Consider the following 19,580-nt stretch of genomic DNA (forward strand, 5'->3'; position numbering starts at 1 on the left):
GCGGTGGGATTCCGTCCGCGCTCACCCCGGCCCGGACGGAACTTCACATTGGCCCCAAGGTCCCGTACTTCCCGCGGGAGCCTGTGCCCCACAACCTGAGCCGCCTCTGGAATTTTAATTTTGTCCCTTTCAGGGATATAAAAAGGAAGGCCCTGTATCGACTGCTGCTGCACACCGTCCACCTCTTCTCCCTCATCCACCGTCCGGACACGCCTTGGCGTGCCCATTTGCCACCGGGCGGTGGGGATCCCCAGTGGAGGGCTCTCTACGCGGGAGTCCTCCCCCTTTCTCTCGGGGATCTGGGGTGGAGGGTGCTGCACGCAGCGGTCCCCTGCAACCACAGATTGCGGTGGTTCACGGACTCCCAGCCCAACTGCTTGTTCTGTGGCGCTGTGGAGTCTGTGGACCATGTATATATTGGGTGTGGGCGTTTGCACTACCTTTTTGATTTTCTTAAAAACCTTCTCTGTTTCTGGCTGCACTTCAGTCCCACGCTCCTAATCTTCGGGCACCCGGTACGGAGGAGGGAGGGCAGGTCCGAGGACCTCCTCGTGGGTCTGCTCCTGGGCCTGGCCAAACTGGCCATCAACAGGTCCAGGCAGCGGGCCGTGGAGGGGGTTGTTAGGGCCGACTGCCTGCCCCTCTTCCGGGGTTACGTTAGAGCCCGGGTGTCCTTGGAGAAGGAGCACGCTGTGTCCACCAACACCCTGGAGTCATTCAGGGGGGAGGTGGGCGCCGCAGGGAGTGGAGTGTATTACTTCCCCCTCAACTCTATTTTGATTTAGTCCTTACCCTCCCCTTCACTGTTTTGCTCACACAGCATTGCCCTTTGTGAAGGGCAGTGCTTGTCACTGGTCACTCGGGTGTTTTTCATATCTTCCTGGTGGTGGCAATTAAATAAAGATTGGTGCACTTTGTGTCTTTCACTGTGTCTCACACCTGCACACACACACACACCATGGGTGCTGGGGAAAAATAAGCACTACCGCAGTCACGCGGTAGTGTGGGGATAAGAAAAAAAAATGAACAGGAGTTTTTTTCCCCATCCAACTCTATTTTGATTTAATCCCTACCCTCCCCTTCACTGTTTTGATCACACAGCATTGCCCTTTGATATGAAGAGCAGTGCTTGTCACTGGCCACTCCGGTGTTTTTCCTAAAAAAAATAAAAAAAAAATAAAAAAAATAAAAGGGCTTTTTGTACGTCGAGCCTCCTCCTAGGTGGTGCGCCCTGGCGACGTATTTTTTCCGCCAGGTGCGTAACCTCAACTACGACACGCAGCTCTTGTTCATCGACCGTGACGGTTTGGAGGTCGCCCTCAAGACGCTGCCTGTCTTTTACCAGGACCTGATCACTGTCTGGAACATGGTCGAATCGCGTCGTGCCTACCCTCCGGCTGGAGTAGCGGCTGTCGTCAGGGAGCCGTTGCTCAGGAATCCGCACCTCCGTACTCGCGGGTTCGAGTGGCTGTCGGAGGGGAGGGCCGTGGCGGCGAGGGTGACCAGAGTCGGGGAAGTGCTGGGGGCCTGGGATGGACGCTGCCGCAGGACATAGCTAGCAGGGCAGCAGTAGATGTCTGGTACGTGGCCACTGCCATCTGACGCCTTAAAACGGCGGTGCTCGGACCCGACATAGTGCACCAGTTGGAGGACGCTCGGGTGTGCGGTGGGATCCCGTCCGCACTCACTCCAGCCCGGACAGAATTTCACATTGGCCCCAAGGTCCTGTACTTCCCGCAGGAGCCTGTGCCCCACAACCTGAGCCGCCTCCGGAATTTTAATTTTGTTTCTTTCAAAGATGTCAAAAGGAAGGCCGTGTATAGACTGCTGCTGCACACCGTCCACCTCTTCTCCCTCATCCACCGTCCGGACACGCCTTGGCGTACCCATTTGCCACCGGGCGGTGGGGATCCCCAGTGGAGGGGTCTCTACACAGGAGTCCTCCCCTTTTCTCTCGGGGATCTGGGGTGGAGGGTGCTGCACACAGCAGTCCCCTGCAACCGCAGATTGTGGTGGTTCACGGACTCCCAGCCCAACTGCTTCTTCTGTGGCACTGTGGAGTCCGTGGACCATGTATATATTGGGTGTGGGCGTTTGTTTTTGGTTGCACTTCAGTCCCATGCTCCTGATCTTCGGGCACCTGGTACGGAGGAGGGAGGGCAGGTCTGAAGACCTCCTCGTGTGTCTGCTCCTGGGCCTGGCCAAACTGGCCATCAGCAGGTCCAGGCAGCGGGACGTGGAGGGGGTTGTTAGGGCAGACTGCCTGCCCCTCTTCCGCGGTTACGTTAGAGCTCGGGTGTCCACCAACACCCTGGAGCTGTTCAGGGAGAGGTGCGCGCCGCAGGGAGTGGAGACCATTATTTCCCCCTCCAACTCTATTTTGATTTAGTCCCTACCCTCCCTTCACTGGTTTGATCACACAGCATTGCTCTTTGATGTGAAGGGCAGGGCTTGCCACTTGCCACTCGGGTGTTTTCCTATCTTCCTGGTGGTGGAAATTGAGCAAAGATTCATGCACTTTGTGTCTTTCACTGTGTCTCACACCTGCAAAAAAAAAGAAAAAAAAACTAAAAGGGCTTTTGCCCCAATGGTCTTGTAGTTCAAGCTTTTAAACATATTCTTAGTGTTTTAAAAAAAACCCTAATAATGGCTTCACTAAGGTATATTTTCAAGGTGAATGCCTGAAATTTTTACTTTTAAAATAAAACTTAAGCAAGTTAGACAGACCTAGTGGGGCACTGTAATGAAAACAAAGATAAACAGAATCTTATATAACTGCAATGGAAACTTATTAAAATTAAATCAGTGTTGTTAGTAGGGGTGATAACGCATCCCAGCCCCTGTGGTGCCCAAAAGTTCCTAAACACCTCTGTGGTAGACACCACATGCTCTGTTTAAATAGGCCCCCAAACGCATAAGTGATGTGAAACAGTCAGATACTAAATTTTTGCTTTTTACCTTGAAAACAACAATGTAATACAGACCAACAATTAAGCCTCATCATGCTAAATTATAATCTCAAATTTAATATATCCATATTCTGTCCATTGATTAGTGAAAATTGCACCAAACCAAATGAGAGTAAAGCACAGGCTAAATAGAGTTCAATTTATTTATGTTTAAAATAAAGAACAAAAACTTGCACTTACATTGTGCCACTAACATTAAAAAGACATTCTTTGCTCTTCAAAGATGCAATTTGATCTTGGCATCCATCGGAAATGAGATGGAGTTTAAGCCAGTCCTTAAGACCAGGATTGAAATGAAGAAATTCACAGATAGCAGTAAACATAGTTGAGGCAAAGAGAAGCAAAGTAGGTAAACAAATAAGACGTTTGAGAGTATTGTTGAGCTGGATGTGATAGAGCAAGGATCAGGAAGACATCAAATACAAGGACAAAAACTATAAATTTGGAAGCAGATGTTGGATAAACACATTTTTCAAGAGGTCCGTAGTGGGTAAAGGTTATCCACTAGGCTAGGAAAATATCAAAATAGTTGAACTTACATGAACCGGCAACAGTTGTGCACAGGTAGAGGGACGGGTGTTACTTGGGAGGAAAGATGGGTTTAACAGTGGACTTCTTGTCAACTGATTGAATCAATAATTGACAATAGTATTTTTGTACAACTGTTCTATCATATTAAAAATGAGCAACTGATGCATTGAGTAAAAAGAGATTGAGTTGTTAAAGATGATCAGATTTGGAACTTGCATGGTCAGTGGCAAATCCACCTGTCTCAAGAAAACTAAATTTGAGAGCACATTTCTCTTATACTGCTTGGCTACCTGAGGCTGCACCTACACAGAACATGTGCTGAGGCTATGAACTGAAGCATTAAGCCATGTTCATCATCTTTTCCCCCAATATCTAATCAATACTTTTTTTTATTTTGAACTGCCGTAGCAGTATCGCACTGGTATCTTTTACTACTGTATGCGGTGTCTTGGAACTGCTTCCTAATCTTTGGGAATTTATCAAATTTTGGAAACGTGGAAGAATCTATGCTCATTCAGTGAGGCAAGATTCAATGTTCCCTCTCTTCCACATTTCCCCTCTGGTGAAAATTCTAAAGCAAAGCACACTGCTGACATTTTAAATTGGAATATTTTAAATGAAAATATTTTTGCAGCAATCTTTCTGAGAAGAGTTTGAATGATGAAGCACAGTTGGAGTAAATAGGGCATCAATGCACCAAAATTGATTCAGCTTGAGAAGTAGCTAGCAGGAGACTGAACTTTGTGACAAGGCTATGGATTTTGGGTCAGGCCAAAAGACAATAGCCACAGTCCTCCCAAAGTTTAACTCAAGAAAATGATTGCTTATCCAGAAGCTCGGGGAGGGATGAAAGTGTGAGACAGCAAGAGAGAACACACTAGGTATTATAATATTTGTATAATCTGATCCAAGGTTGGCATATGATTCTGATAAAGAATGGCTAATAGATTCAAAAGAGGGTGATAACAATAGACAGTTGTGTCTTTGCTGATATGTGGGGGTATAGAGACTCCAACGATCATGGTGCAGAACAGAAAAGGCTGTTGCTGGAGATTTTATGTTGACCAAATTTGAACAAAAATCACACCGATCTTGAGATTTGACAATTTGTTACTCCTTTGAGAATTTTAACAGAAATGTTCTGTTTCTGGAGTTTCACATGAATAGAAACCTTTCTTCCTGAACAAATTCAAGGAATCGAAGAAAAGCTCCTCAATAAGAAATGTCATGTAAAAGTGCTAAAAGAGACAAGTATATAACCAATACATGAATTTTTTTCTTACCATCCCAATAATGTCACACCATAAGCTTGGCTATTTAGATATGGTCTCAGGACATATTTTCTACACACACACAGTCTCAAAAGATAGTGGACAAAGGGTCAATTCAAATGTAAAAACAGTAGATTTTTGTTAGGTAAGGATACCAATGTTATGGAAGAAGGTGGGCAATGGAGCTTGAAGTAAAAAATCAAGCATGATTGAACAGAATAGTGTCATATTTAGGAAATTAAATGGCATAGTTCTTTTCCTATAGCGATAGGTGTATCTCCTGGCAAAACCTGAAATAGTATCCATTGAGTTTGTATTTGTCACACTTAGGACAATATGTGGCTGACTTGTCACAAACTGTGTAAAGACCCATCCCACATGGTTGACAAATATAAATTATATAGCTGATGAGGGAACTGTGACATGCGTGAGCGGGCTTACTTGTTGAGAGGTAATGGAAATATGTAGTGATAACCTCTAAACTAAGCAGCTTTCTGAAGATATACGTTGGAACTAGCGTGGGACTGGGAATGGTGCAATGACCTTGCCATGATCTGGGAATGGTAACAGTACATTCAACAACATGATGAAGTGTGCCAGTCACCATGTCCTTGAAGAAGCCAACCTACATCTAAAGCCTTGACTGTTCAATAACTACCTAAAAAAAAAAGTTAGTAACTATTCTTATGGCAAGCAAGGATCCAATCAGAACCCCTTACCACTGTTCTGTACTAATAAAGTGTATTTTTAGATTAAACTCCAATACCACTTTTTTCAAGGAAAGCTTTCTGTGACTTGATGCTTTCCAACCTATGTATGTTAGGCAAATGAATATTACTTCTGTGAACTTCAGTAAATTGACAAAGAAATCATTAAATATAAAAGAAAAGATCGAACCAATGTTCAAACGAATAGCCAAAACAAATATTGCTCTTGTATCAAAAAGTGCTTCTACTCCACCATTGAAACTAGGCATTTTAATTTAAGAAACAAGACATTTAAAATAGTTTACTGGTACATAGACCCAAAGAATAAAAATGTTCAAAATAGGATTATTCAACATAAGTTTGAAAGGAATGCTTGTAAAGTCAATTTTATTAAACACAAGACATTGCACAGTTGCTTTTCAATTGTGCCAGTGCCTATAAATTCAGGTTTTCCTAAGCACAACATCATTAATCAGTGTGTTTAACACCTAGCAACTCTTCTGGGTGGACAAGCACATTCACATTATTACTATAAACTGGTCTTTACAACTTTCCCATCTTCTTGGAATTCTTGCACATCACCTTGTGAACGCACGTCCAACCGCCTGCTTTGGAAAGCAGGCGTTTACCTATAAGAAAAGTTTTACAAAATATATCCGTCACTTAGTTTCCTCCAACATCAATACAAAAAAATCTAATATGTAATTACTGTACATCAAATTAAATTTTAATCAGCTCTGCCATTGAATAGTGAGGTGCGGTTTTGCACTTGGAATTCCACAAACTTAAAATGTGGAATGCAGACTGGACAATTCCAAGCACATGGTAAAAACAATGACTGCAGATGCTGAAAACCAAATACTGGATTAGTGGTGCTGGAAGAGCACAGCAGTTCAGGCAGCATCCAACGAGCAGCGAAATCGACGTTTCGGGCAAAAGCCCTTCATCAGGAATCCATCAGGAATTCCAAGCACATGACTGTTTACAAATAAACATGGTGAAATTATTTATGAAAAGCGCAGTTTTGATTAAAAAGTGAGTGCAGCATGAAATCCTGACGTTTAATCCTGTGATCTTCCCTCCAGAATGTCAGAAGTGAAGATGTCACCGATGATTGCACGTTTAATTCCTTTTGTAACAACTCAAATAAATAAACTGTTTCTGCCTGAAGGTAATGAGTCCTGGACAACATTCAGGTTTGGATTGATTAATTGCAAGTAATATTTTAACTATATAGTGTCAGCAATAAATGTCTTCAACAAGAGAGAATCCAACTCTTTATGATATTCAATGCCAGCAATGTCACTGAATTCTCCATCAGTACCCTGGGAATTATTGATCAGAGATGCAACTTGGTTTTTTATTCACTTACAGAATGTGGGCATCTCTGGCTAAGCCAACATTTATCACCTATCCCTAGTGTGAACTAGTCATACTGTGGCTACAAAAACAAGCCAGAAACTGGGAATTCTGTAGCAATTAACTCACATCCGGATTCCCCAAAATCTGCAAATCCATGTCAGGAGTACGTTGGAGAGCATTCCATCAATCTGAATGAGTACAGCTACACTTTAAGAAGCTTGAGTCTATCAGAGCAGCCTACCCGATTGCCAACCCATCCACCACCTCAAACTCCCTTCCCCACTGGTAGCAATCAATCTCCAAGACGTTTTGCAACAAATCACGCAAGGGTGTTTTGAAAATGCCTTCCATGACCACTACAACCTAAAACAACAAGGTTGGATGACATATTGTCACACCACCACTAAAGTTAATTCCATCCTATATGGCCTGTCTTTTACTGTAGCCTTGCATAAATCCTGGATCTTCCGAGCAAAACTGTTGGTATTCCTACACCATAAGGATAGGGTTAGTTCAAGCAAGTGGCCAGCACCAATTTCTCACAGGTAAGTAGGGATGGGCTAAAAATACTGGACTTGCCAATGATGCCCACAACCCATGAACAAATTAAGAAATAAATTCATAAGTACTATGAAATAAGAATGGAATTTGACTTGGTAGGCTAGTGTAACAAGTGACTTAGCCGACTTGTTTTATTAACTATTTCTTCACTTGTAACAATTAAAAATAATATGTAAAATTAAGCTTGCCAAAAGTTTTGCTCTATTTGCCATCCATTTTAGAACACAAACAAAAAACCAGAATTCTAACTGAACCAGTCACCAAATCGTTTCACGTACTGAATACTGTTATGATTTGGAGGTGCTGGCGTTGGACTGGGGTGGACAAAGTTTAAAAATCGTACAACACCAGGTTATAGTCCAACAGGTTTATTCAGAGCACTAGCTTTCTGAGCACTCCAAAAGCTAGAGCTTCCGAATAAACCTGTTGGGCTATAACCAAACATTGTTATGTTATTCATAAGTATATTTCTGTTTGAAACAGGCACGTTACCTTCCTCATCCTCCAGACATTGGAGGTGGTGGAGGACCACCTCCACCATGGTTTATTCGACCCATCTTTCTCCGTGGAACTCCTGGAGGGCTGTTAAAAAATTAGGTTTGCAAGGAACTTAAATTAAGATTGTTACAACTGGATTCACATAGCCAAAACATATTGGGTAATAATCCAAGTTGAACACAAGTTACGTACAGTCAGAATGTGGTCATCAAACCGCTTTCCCATTATTTATAAGGGATGTCTACATTATAACAGAAAATAATATAGCAACTGAAGGAGGAGCAGATCATACCTGATCCACTAGATTAGTCACAATTGTATTAACTAATGCACTTTTCTCTCTGCCCAATATCCCTCAATTCTGAAACATCAAAATCTGTCTATCCTAATCTTAAAAAGTATATTCAACAATTAAGCATCCAGAATCCTGTGGAATCGAGAATTTCAAAAGGTTCACATTATGCAAGTCAAAAAACTTATGATCCTACAAGATTGATCCCCTTATCCTGAGATGATACATTGTACTTTGGATTGCCCGGTCAGGGGAAACAACATCTGGGCCTATTCTTTCAACACCCTACAAAATCTAGTACACTGATTAGTCAGTGAGAGAGGATACTCAGATTGTTGCTTTCATGACTTAATTTTAGACAGCACCACCTAATTTCCGATGATTTGATGACAAGGAGAATTGCATACACTGACAAGCCACAATACTCTGAGCAGTTTATATAGGAAGAGTATTGATGATTAAGGAAATAATAAGTTACTGTTGATGCCATGTAATTTTGTTGTCACTGCAGCAGCACTTTTACTTGTCCCCCAATGGCAATCAAGAAAACTGCCATTGAAAACCTGGACTTTCTGACTGGGGGTCCAAAAGATTTTTCACTGAAATCAACATGATAACTATGCCATAGGTCCAAAAAAAATCTTCTCTATAGTTTATTTTATGATTATTCATTATTGTATTTGCTACATGTAAAATGGCAAAATGAGACAAATAGTAAAACAAAATTATTTTAGGTTTCTCTAAAAAGTTGCGAAAACAGTGACTGATCACATTTTTTTTCCGACAGTGTGGAAGCAAGCCTACCACACCAACCCTCTGAAGAGTATTCCATGCACCCACTCTATACCCGGAAACCCTTCATTTCCCATAGCTAATCCATCTAACCTGCACATTTTGTACTGTGGGAGGAAACTGGAACACCCTTGGAAACCCACGCAGACATGGGGAGAACATTGCAAACTCCATGTAGACAAGCTAGAGGCTGGAATTGAACCTGGGTCTGTGGCACTGTGAGACAGCAGTGCTCACCACTGAGTCATCTTACCACCCCCACTTAGAAATCAATTCTTCTCCCATGTTTTGTCACAATAGTAGAAAAATCATAAGTCATAAGTATAATTCTTCCAATTGCTTAAGTTGTTATTTTACCCTTTCCATGTTCAATATGTTTCAGTACTTAACAGTTTCAAATAAATCTATAGCTGGATGTAGGTTTGCTCACTGAGCTAAAACGTTCATTTTCAGACATTCCATCTATTTGCTCACTGAAGATGTTACCTAATATGGTGATGAAACCTTCCAGCTCAGTGAGCAAACCCATGTCCAGAACCTCAACCTGAGCTACACATCTTCTCAAACTCGCTAAATCTCTAGCTTTATTAAGTAGAAGTTTTCAGTTGCAATTCTTTCAAAAACTCTTCCTTCCTTCCTCCCTCCCCCCCCCTCCTCCTTTATTTACACCTTTGCAACCTCCTTTATTTACACCTTTGCAATTGGAGCAGTTACAAAAAGGTACTCAACATGATCATGTTTTTGTGGCTGGATATCATTCAAGCCTCTTTAACATTCTATGAATGTAGCATACATTTTCTAAGTTTCACTTATGGAAAAAAAAATATTTAAGTAAATTCTATACAATGCGTGTTCAATAACTTGTCAAGGTAATATACAGGCTTTGCAATCCAGAATGCTTAGGTATCAGTAAAATAGTATCATGTCGAAATCACATTTAAAAGATGTTCATTATTAGCTTCATGCAACATCAAAGCAACTTTAGATCAGCATGTTAATGGTGACATTATCCAATCTATTTTCATATTTCAGATGTATTTCAAGAATAACTTACAAATAGTCATGTACCTGAAAAATTACAGTTGACTGTAATTTCAGATTTTTAAAAAACAATTCTCTTAATTACTTTTCATCCAAATAGTTAGGTCTTTGAAGAAATACAGGTGCCAATGTAGGAAATGTTTAACATTTTTAATCAAAAAGGTGTTGATCCATTTGTTTTAAATACTCCACAAAAATAGTTGAGTATTGCCAAAAGAAATATATTTGGTTGAAGTTTTTCTACTTGCATTTATCAGGACAGAATCACAAGAATACCAAATCTCAAATGAAACAATTTATATTGAATGAGAAAAAGTGTTGGTCGGCTGACCAGCAGCCTCTGGTTGGCAAAACTTTGATATTTGGAATAAAAGACACAATGCGTGTATCCATCAATTTTATTTCTAGAAAGGATACGTGTCTACATGCAAATATACTGTAGTTTCTAGTGTCCATAGTGAATCATAACTGCAAGGCAAACAGTGTAATTATTAGCACAATCAGGATTACTTAGCACGTGTGTGCAATTGTGGAATGATCCAAACATTGGACACACGGTTTTAAGTTTTACAAGAATGGGCCAGTCAAATATATAGACAGTAGGCGGGAGTGAGGATTGTAGATGCTGGAGATCAGAGTCTAGATTAGAGTGGTGCTAGAAAAGCACAGCAGGTCAGGCAGCATCCGAGAAACAGGAAAATCGACAAAAGCTGCCTGACCTGCTGTGCTTTTCCAGCACCACTCCAATCTAGACTCTGATCTCCAGCATCTACAATCCTCACTTTTCGCCAAATATAGAGAGTAGTCAGTTTGTTGCAGTTTGCATTGTTTGATAGTGATCCAGTTGTTGGGACATTTGGTCGACAGAAATATTAAAATTCTAAATTTTGTTTACGACATAGGCTGCATGAAGGAAAAAATAAATGCATTAAAAGGTCTGTTTCCATTCGTATCATTACAGTAATGGCAATGCAGATTGTAGGGCTTAAATTTAAATTCTAAAAACATGGTTCTTTGTTCTACTTACTATGGCATCATGCTTAAAACAAGAAGTGAACCTTCAAAAACAATTTAAAAAAATGATTTTTACTGAAAGAAAAAAAACATCTGCTTGCTTTTAACATAGAATTACCCTCTTCCATCGTCGGGTCTACCCCAGGATGACTGACTTCCAGTTCTTTTATATTCTGCTCCAGCTGGGTTGAACAATGTTCTGAAGCTGAATTATGGAACACAACTGATTACTAAATCAGAATAGATTGTGGTTCATATACTGCTTTAATAATAGAATTGTTTGTACACTGAAGTTAGATCATAAAATGTTAAGTTGAAACTTACAAAAAAGAAATAAACTCCACTATTCCCCAGAAAAACTGAATTATTGATGACAAACTCCATGGTGCTTGACTCCTGCTATCCACTACTTGCCCTATATTAAAAAAATTACAATGAGTAGGGTTATGTATTTTACTCAGTCCACAACAATGCATTACGAAAATATATTTTCAACATATGAATATTTAGATGCCCCAGGTCTTTAGCTCCCAGAGTTTACAATGAATAGCTCAAATCCTAGAATGCAGTATCATTACAATGTGAATGATTGGATATAGTGTTGAAAATCATACTTAAATTTTCCTTGCCCAATCTTTTATATGTTCAATAGACATGTAAACAAGTACTAATGACACAGAGAAGCAATATCACAGCCAGCACTGTGCCTAGGAAATCTCTTGCAAGTAGACAAATAAACAACTTTCCACTAGATTAGGAAAGGTTCTGCATTCCATCCTGTTAGAGGGGACTCTGAAAGTGTTATCAGTGGACCCTAAAAGATTAAATGTTAAGGGACATTACAGATCAAAGATGAATTCTATGTTTGTTAGAATATCATTTCTGTTTAGTGATCCATATTAGCATTGTTTTTTGATTGTTAGAGAGAAAAATAAATTCTGTCCTCCAGATAGCTACAGAAGCTACTGGCAATATTTGAAAGCAGATGGTAGACCTCCCCACCCCATTTAAGGCAGAGGTATAAAAGCAAACAAAAAAGTGCCAATCACAAAGATACTTTCCCACTGCAGTTGCATACTTTCTGTTCAAAAGTTTTTATGTAAGATAATTTAATCTTTTGGAAGATTATTACAGAAAAATCCTTAATCCAAATCTTTGTTTATAAAGCACAAATAGTACAAATGAACATAGAGTCATAGAGATGTACAGCATGGAGACAGACCATTTGGTCCAACCCGTCCATGGTGACCAGATATCCCAACCCAATCCAGTCCCACCTGCCAGCACCCAGCCCATATCCCTCCAAACCCTTCCTATTCATATACCCATCCAAATGTCTTTTAAATGTTGCAATTGTACCAGCCTCCACCACATCCTCTGGCAGCTCATTCCATGCATGTACCACCCTCTGTGTGAAACAGTTGCTCCTTGGGTCCTTTTTATATCTTTCCCCTCTCACCCTAAACCTATGTCCTCTAATTCTGGACTCCCCGACCCCAGGGAAAAGACTTTGTCTATTTATCCTTGTTAAAAATCATACAACACCAGGTTATAGTCCAACAGGTTTAATTGGAAGCACACTAGCTTTCGGAGTGCCGCTCCTTCATCAGGTGATAGTGGAGGACACAATTCTAAGACACAGAATTTATAGCAAAAATTTACAGTGTGAGGTAACTGAAATTATGCATAGAAAAATACCTTGATTGTCTGTTGAGTCTTTCATCTGCTCGAATACCATGATAGTTTCACTTCTTTCATGTGTAAATCACCAAAACCTTTTTTTTAAAAAGTTGCATTCTCAGGTTAGCTGTAACAAAGGGTGTTAGCTGGGCAATATGTTGGAGGTGTTCTCTATCTATGCCATGATGCTTTGATTCTAATCTAAAAAGTGAGATAACAATCTGAGTTTTACATGAATTCATGCAGTTTTTGAGCAAAGTACAATGTAACTCTGCAAGTACAAATTCACCCCACAAAATATGTGCGAGCATGTGGGTCTTTGTCTGTCTGTGTGAGTTTGTCTGTCTGGGTTGGGGGTTGTGAGTGTGAGAGAGAGTGTATGTGTGTGTAGTGAGTGTAGAGTAGTCTAAGTCTCTGAGAGGATCCTCTCAGAGACTCAGACCACTCTACACTCACTACACACACATATACACTCTCACTCACACCCTCCAACCCAGACAGACAGACACACACAAAGACCCACATGCACACATATTTTGTGGGGTGAATTTGTACTTGCAGAGTTACATTGCACTTTGCTCAAAAACTGCATGAATTCATGTAAAACTCTGTTATTTCACTTTTTAGATTAGAATTAATCCAAGTATCATGGCATAGATGGAGAACACAGGGGCGAACACCTCCAACATACTGCCCAGCTAACACCCTTTGTTACAGCTAACCTGAGAATGCAACTTTTAAAAAAAAGGTTTTAGTGATTTACACATGAAAGAAGTGAAACTATCATGGTATTCGAGCAGATGAAAGACTCAACAGACAATCAAGGTATTTTTCAATGCATAATTTCAGTTACCTCACACTGTAAATTTTTGCTATAACTTCTGTGCCTTAGATTTGTGCCCTCCACTATCACCTGATGAAGGAGCGGCGGTCCAAAAGCTAGTGTGCTTCCAATTAAACATGTTGGACTATAACCTGGTATTGTGTGATTTTTAACTTTGTACACCCCAGTCCAACACCGGCATCTCCAAATCATGTCTATTTATCCTATCCACGCCCCTCAATTTTGTAAAACCTCTATAATGTCACCCCTCAGCCTCTGATGCTCTGGGGAAAACAGCCCCAGCCTTTTCAACCTCTCCCCATAGCTCAAATTCTCCAACCCTGGCAATATCCTTGTAAATCTTTTCTGAACCTTTTCAAGCTTCACAACATCTTTCCAACAGGAAGGAGACCAGAATTGCACACAATATTCCAACAGTAGCCTAACCAATGTCCTGTACAGCCACAACATGACCTCCCAACTCCTGTACTCAATACTCTGACCAATAAAGGAAAGCGTACCAAACACCTTCTTCACTACCCTATTAGCTCCTTGAAAGTGGAGTTGCAGGTTATGAACCTGCACTCCAAGGTCTCTTTATTCAGCAACACTCTCTAGAATCTTACCATTAAGTGTATAAGTCCTGCTAAAATTTGCTTTCCCAAAATGCAGCTGAATCAGATCATTGAAGTAGTCACATTACAAATGAAAAAAAATCAAAGAATGAAAATTTTCAAAACAGCAAAAATCCCAGACTACCACTATCATGTAATAAACAAAGATGCATTAAATCAGTAGCTGCATTTAACCTTCAGCAGTCCGAGAGAGGTAAACCTAATGTATGACTCTCAACTGGTGTAAAGGTAAATACAAAATTTATTAGGTATCCCATCCAAGCTGGATGTTTTTTTCGTATATTCTTTAGCACAAACTCATCAAGATGAACATGCGAATTAAATATTTAACATGCTGTCAAGTGAAAATACAAAAAAATAGCAAACATGGGTTTTTGACTCAATTGTTATCTCACCAATTAGTTTGTTAAGGAATTCAGCTGATAAAGCTATTCGATGAGGTAAAATAGCCAACAACAAAAAATTGTATGTTTCTAGAGAACAAAACTAGCTCAACATAAATAGTTAGACATCACAGATTAATTGCATTTTGCACAAAGTGACCGAAACTACTGCAAGGGTCAAAAACAGCTCTGGGTTGAAGCCACACGTTTGGAGTAATGAAAACTCCATGAAAACTGGCATAGATATTGTTTTCTAAAGCATCTACAACTCATTTGTTGAAATTACAGTGGCCAATCCCTGTAAAGACTCACCCTGATAATCTCTGCCTGCTTCTGCAGTGCAGTATCAACTGAAAAGGTACATTGTTTGAAACATTTAGATTTTAAACTCTCATCTGGCATTTAAATTACAGATGATTACCATGGCTTCAACAGGCTGTAACAAGAAACATTGAAGCCTGAAGCACAAGGTTTAGCTTTTTACATACGTAATGTGCTGACATCTTCCCCGTCATACTCTGATTATTTCTGGATTCTTTGATCGTCTAACAGAGTATTGTATCATTCCCACAGGAATGGGAATAGGCAGTGGTTCTAAACACCTCTGGCAAGAAGAGTCCTGGATGTTTAAACATGCCTAGGAATCAAAATCTCATCAAACCTCGACATGCACCTTTACTTATCACCCACCCCACCTCGACGTGAATAAAACCAGGCCTTTTGTTAAAGATCAAGCACTAAACGGAGGTGAACTGGCTTGCTGCACGGATGTCCAAAAACGTTATGCATCGTCGCCGTCATTGTCTTTCGTTCATCCTAATCAAAACATTTCCACCGAAATGTTGTTGCTGGATGTCAAAAGTTTGCCAGTTGATGACGTACATCAGTCACTACACACATTTGTTTAATGCACGCTCCCCTTTCTCTTGCGCAGCCCGGTTTAAACACACACAACAGTTCAGTTTGATTAGTGCGGGCACATTCTATCATTAATAGTGGCGGTGATGCCAGCGGCACTCTCCTTCCTCCATCAGGTTACACCTGACACTGACTGAGGGAATGTGAGGATGGTGGGGGGGGTGGGGGAGGTCCCGGTAGGAAAGCGGGGTCCATCTCACCCTCGGGAACAGGGAGAGACAACACTCGCTCAGTTTAAATACGCTCACTTACTATTACCCTCCGCCAGATACATCCCCCAACCTCATCAAAATGCAGTTTTAAAACCGACGCCGCCACTTTCTCACCGTTGGACACGTACACCATTTTCTCATAATCTATTTCCGTTTCCGCCTTACGGCCGGTTTCTTCCGGTCAGAGGGTCGAGCCTAGAGCGGTTCCACAACCGCCAACTGGCATGTGGATACACGTGAATTTCCAAAATATATTTTCCCAAACTCTCAGTTTCTCATTAATGTGAGCCCATCAACACGCAAAAGAGCAGATTGTGTAAATTTTATGAATTTAAGTGAGTAGTATCCAGCATAGATTTGCCATTGAAAGCCGAGGCGTAACGTGGGCCAGAGTTATTTAATATTAACATAGCTGATCCTGAAGAGAAGGAAACAACTGTGCTGAAGACCTTTACTCTAAAATTTGCGATGTCCCTAGTCAAAATGATATGATATATAGTTAGAACTGTGGCATATATCTGTTAAAATGGAAAATTTCTTAGGTATGTCCAATCCGCAACAAATGTGGTAGTTCCAACCTGTCAAATTTCCACCCCATACACCTTCTGTCAATCATCAGCAATGTTTTGGACAGTGTTATCAAGTGCCACTTGTCCAGCATCAACACTGCAAAAAGTACCTTCACCATCATTCCCCACTTTGGTACATAGTGACAGTGTACATGCTACCTACAAAATGCAAGGGAGGAACCCATCAGAACTCCTTTGCCTGCATCATCGAAACCTACCAACCTCTATCACCTAGAAGGACAAGTGCAACAGTTGTAAGAGAACATGACCACCATGTAATCCTCTAAAGTCTCATGATTTGGAATAAAAATGCTGTTCGACAAATATCACTGTGTCAAAATTTCAGAACTTACTTCATAATAGCATTGTTGGTGTAACCACATCAAATGAACTGAAGCAGTGCAAGAAAGCAAATCACCACTATCTTCACAATGGCAAGTCGAGATAAGCACTTGGAGGACTGCCAGATACGATCCACCTGCTCAAACCCAAGCAAAAACTGATCCAGTGGGGTCAGCAATCAATGGCATCATCAGAATTCAGAGGACAGAGCAGCAGTGGCAGATGGGTAAATGGAACATAATGGCCTTCATAGCCAAGAAGGTGCTTGAGTACAGCAAATCATGGGACTACCTGCCTCTGTGGGTAGGTCAGTGGTTGCCATGGCGAGCCATGTGCAGTACCTTTAAGGTTGCTGGAGAGGAGCATACACCTGCGCTCCATTGCTCCTGAGGGCTGGGTCACAGAGAGGTCAAGGATTCTTGACCTCTCAGAACTGAAGAATAACATCCTGAGGCTTAGTCCCATGGCGATAGATACAGTTGATCCCCTACCCCCCCCCCCCTTTAGTTTCTATGGGTGGACTTGATTGATTGACTGTGGCCCATCTTGTTGATTGACATGGCTGGACAGACCAGTGTAATATGTTTTCAGATCACTGACTGGTGAATAAATATCTCCCCAATTGTATTAGGTCTACCCTTCTGGGTTTGCTGCTGTGGAGCAAATGGACTGACTGTGACTGACTCCTTAGGCTGAATAAGCATGAACCCTCTGCCTGATAACACCCTGACCGTTTGTATGACCATTACCAATTCCATGTGTTATGACACAGGGTAAACCCTTCTGCTTAATTTAAAACTAGCAACACAGCAAAGATTTATCCCGTGCAGTAATCTGTAAAAATTAGAGTGGCCAAGAACTACTTAAAGTAAAAATTAACAAGTTTATTTCTTAAAGTATCACATACAACAATTAACTAACAACTATTACCATTCCTTACTCTAACCTACCTGTTACCTTCCCTTCCATAATACTAGTCCGATAAAACTCCTAATTAAAATGCTCAAAACAAGACTGCTTATCTCAAAACCATGATTTGGAGATGCCGGTGTTGGACTGGGGTGTACAAAGTTAAAAATCACACAACACCAGGTTATAGTCCAACAGATTTAATTGGAAGCACCCTAGCTTTCGGAGCGACGCTCCTTCATCAGGTGATTGTGGAGGGCTCGATCGTAACACAGAATTTATAGCAAAAATTTGCAATGTGATGTAACTGAAATTATACATTGAAGAATTGATTGTCTGTTAAACCTTTCATCTGTTAGAATACATTGATAATTTCACTTCTTTCATGTGTAAATCACAAAACCCTTTTTTTAAAAGTTGCATTCTCAGGTTAGCTGTTAACAATGTGATAGCTAGACAATATGTTGAAGGTATACTGGATTAGTGGTGCTGGAAGAGCACAGCAGTTCAGGCAGCATCCAACGAAGGTGTTAGCCCCCTGTGTTCTCTGTCTATGACCTGATGTTTAGATTGATTGGAATCTTGTTTGCTTCTTCTTAGGAATTTCTCTGTCATGGGATACTGATTGAAAAGGTACCTTTTTAGGAGAGCTACTTTTCAGGGCTAACACCTTCAACATATTGTCTAGCTATCACCATTGTAAACAGCTAACCCGAGAATGCAACTTTTAAAAAAGGGTTTTGTGATTTACACATGAAAGAAGTGAAACTATCACTGTATTCTAACAGATGAAAGGCTTAACAGACAATCAATTCTTCAATGTATAATTTCAGTTACATCACACTGCAAATTTTGCTATAAATGTTGTGTTACGATCGAGCCCTCCACAATCACCTGATGAACGAGCGTCGCTCCGAAAGCTAGTGTGCTTCCAATTAAACCTGTTGGACTATAACCTGGTGTTGTGTGATTTTTAACTATCTCAAAACCAGGCAGCTTTGTTCTTCTATTTAGATCTTCCTGTGTCTTGTTTGCTTCTTCTTAGGAATTTCTCTGTCATGGGATACTGATTGAAAAGGTACCTTTTTACTTTTCAAGCAGTTTGTTTACATGCTGGGCTTGGCAGATCTCCTCTCAATTGTTCAATTTACCCCAGTCTTATTATCCCCAAAGCATCGGGGATTGTGTCATTGGCTTTTAAGGTTGTCAATATACGGGATTCAAACCAAATTGGAGTTTGATATTTTCAGAGTATAATTTAAACTGATTTTCCGAATTCGACTTTGTTTCTGTCTCCAGGCAACGAGCTAATCGATTTGATCAAGTGCGTGTTACATTGTTGCCAGATTGAGAACACTTGGTGCTGTGTCTGGTAGTTCTGCTGCCTTTAACTCTTAAAGTACACCCACATCTTCATAACACATAGACTGCCTGGTATGACAGGCTGTCTTTGATGTAATTTGCTCGGATCTCTTGACTCAAAGGTGCCTCCAAGAACTTCAATGAGGACTACAGCCCTAGAGTTGTATGTTTGTCATGTAAACTGCTGGCAGATGGTGTAGGTGTAAGATTGACATAGCATACTGTCATCCAGCAAGACGTGCATCCCCTAGATTGAGGACTGTAATTAGGCAAAGTGCTAACGGAGCAAGTGAGCAGTCCTGACATGCATCCTTGTCTAATTTATGAGTTGGGTACCTGTCCCTGTTCTCGCTGCAGCCTTTTAATGCTAGTTACTGGTGCATGCTGCAATGTAAATCTGTGCATCCAAAGTGCAATGCCAGTGAATTGTAGAAGTGCCAGGATAATTGTGATGGGTTGGCAGATGCCTGATGCCATTGTCCATGGAGGAGGGGCATGTGTGGCCAATGTCCTTGACCATGCAGAGAGATGTTGTTCAGTGTCCAGCATGGAGGTTGTTTGGTGCAAATAGCAAGCTGAGTCTGCCAGGTACACATTTTAGTTTCCCTCTTGAGATTTCTTCATGTTTTGCTTGTTTGTGCAGGCTTGGTAAGATGGGAGTCAGAATATCAATGAGATGAGTCCTGGCATTAACAAGGCATTTATCAAA

General features: G+C 40.9%; 1 protein-coding gene across 2 annotated transcripts; it reads right to left on the reverse strand.

Moving 5' to 3' along the window:
* Positions 1-7,889: 7,889 nt before the first annotated feature.
* selenok (selenoprotein K) lies at positions 7,890-15,919 on the reverse strand. 2 transcript variants are annotated; one of them, XM_072582305.1, is made up of 4 exons: positions 15,730-15,795; positions 11,363-11,453; positions 11,157-11,243; positions 7,890-7,983 (listed from the first exon to the last, which is right to left on the reverse strand). In XM_072582305.1, exons 1-4 carry the CDS (start codon positions 15,749-15,751, stop codon positions 7,890-7,892), a joined length of 294 nt encoding a protein of 97 aa, XP_072438406.1. In that variant the 5' UTR covers positions 15,752-15,795. The 2 variants fall into 2 exon arrangements, with proteins under 2 accessions (XP_072438406.1, XP_072438407.1); XM_072582306.1 differs by lacking the exon at positions 15,730-15,795 and adding an exon at positions 15,804-15,919 and having other exon boundaries at positions 7,899-7,983.
* Between the last annotated feature and the right edge of the window lie 3,661 nt (positions 15,920-19,580).

This window comes from Chiloscyllium punctatum, chromosome 12 (assembly GCF_047496795.1).
Source record: "Chiloscyllium punctatum isolate Juve2018m chromosome 12, sChiPun1.3, whole genome shotgun sequence".
Lineage (NCBI taxonomy): Eukaryota > Metazoa > Chordata > Chondrichthyes > Orectolobiformes > Hemiscylliidae > Chiloscyllium > Chiloscyllium punctatum.

Bases quoted from the DNA above. Each gene is read 5' to 3' on its own strand.
- selenok (XM_072582306.1), bottom strand. The intron at 11,244-11,362 runs GTAAGTTTCAAC...TCCATAATTCAG, and splicing joins GTGGAGTTTATTTCTTTTTT to CTTCAGAACATTGTTCAACC. The intron at 7,984-11,156 runs GTAATTCTATGT...ATTTTTTAACAG, and splicing joins AGACCCGACGATGGAAGAGG to CCCTCCAGGAGTTCCACGGA.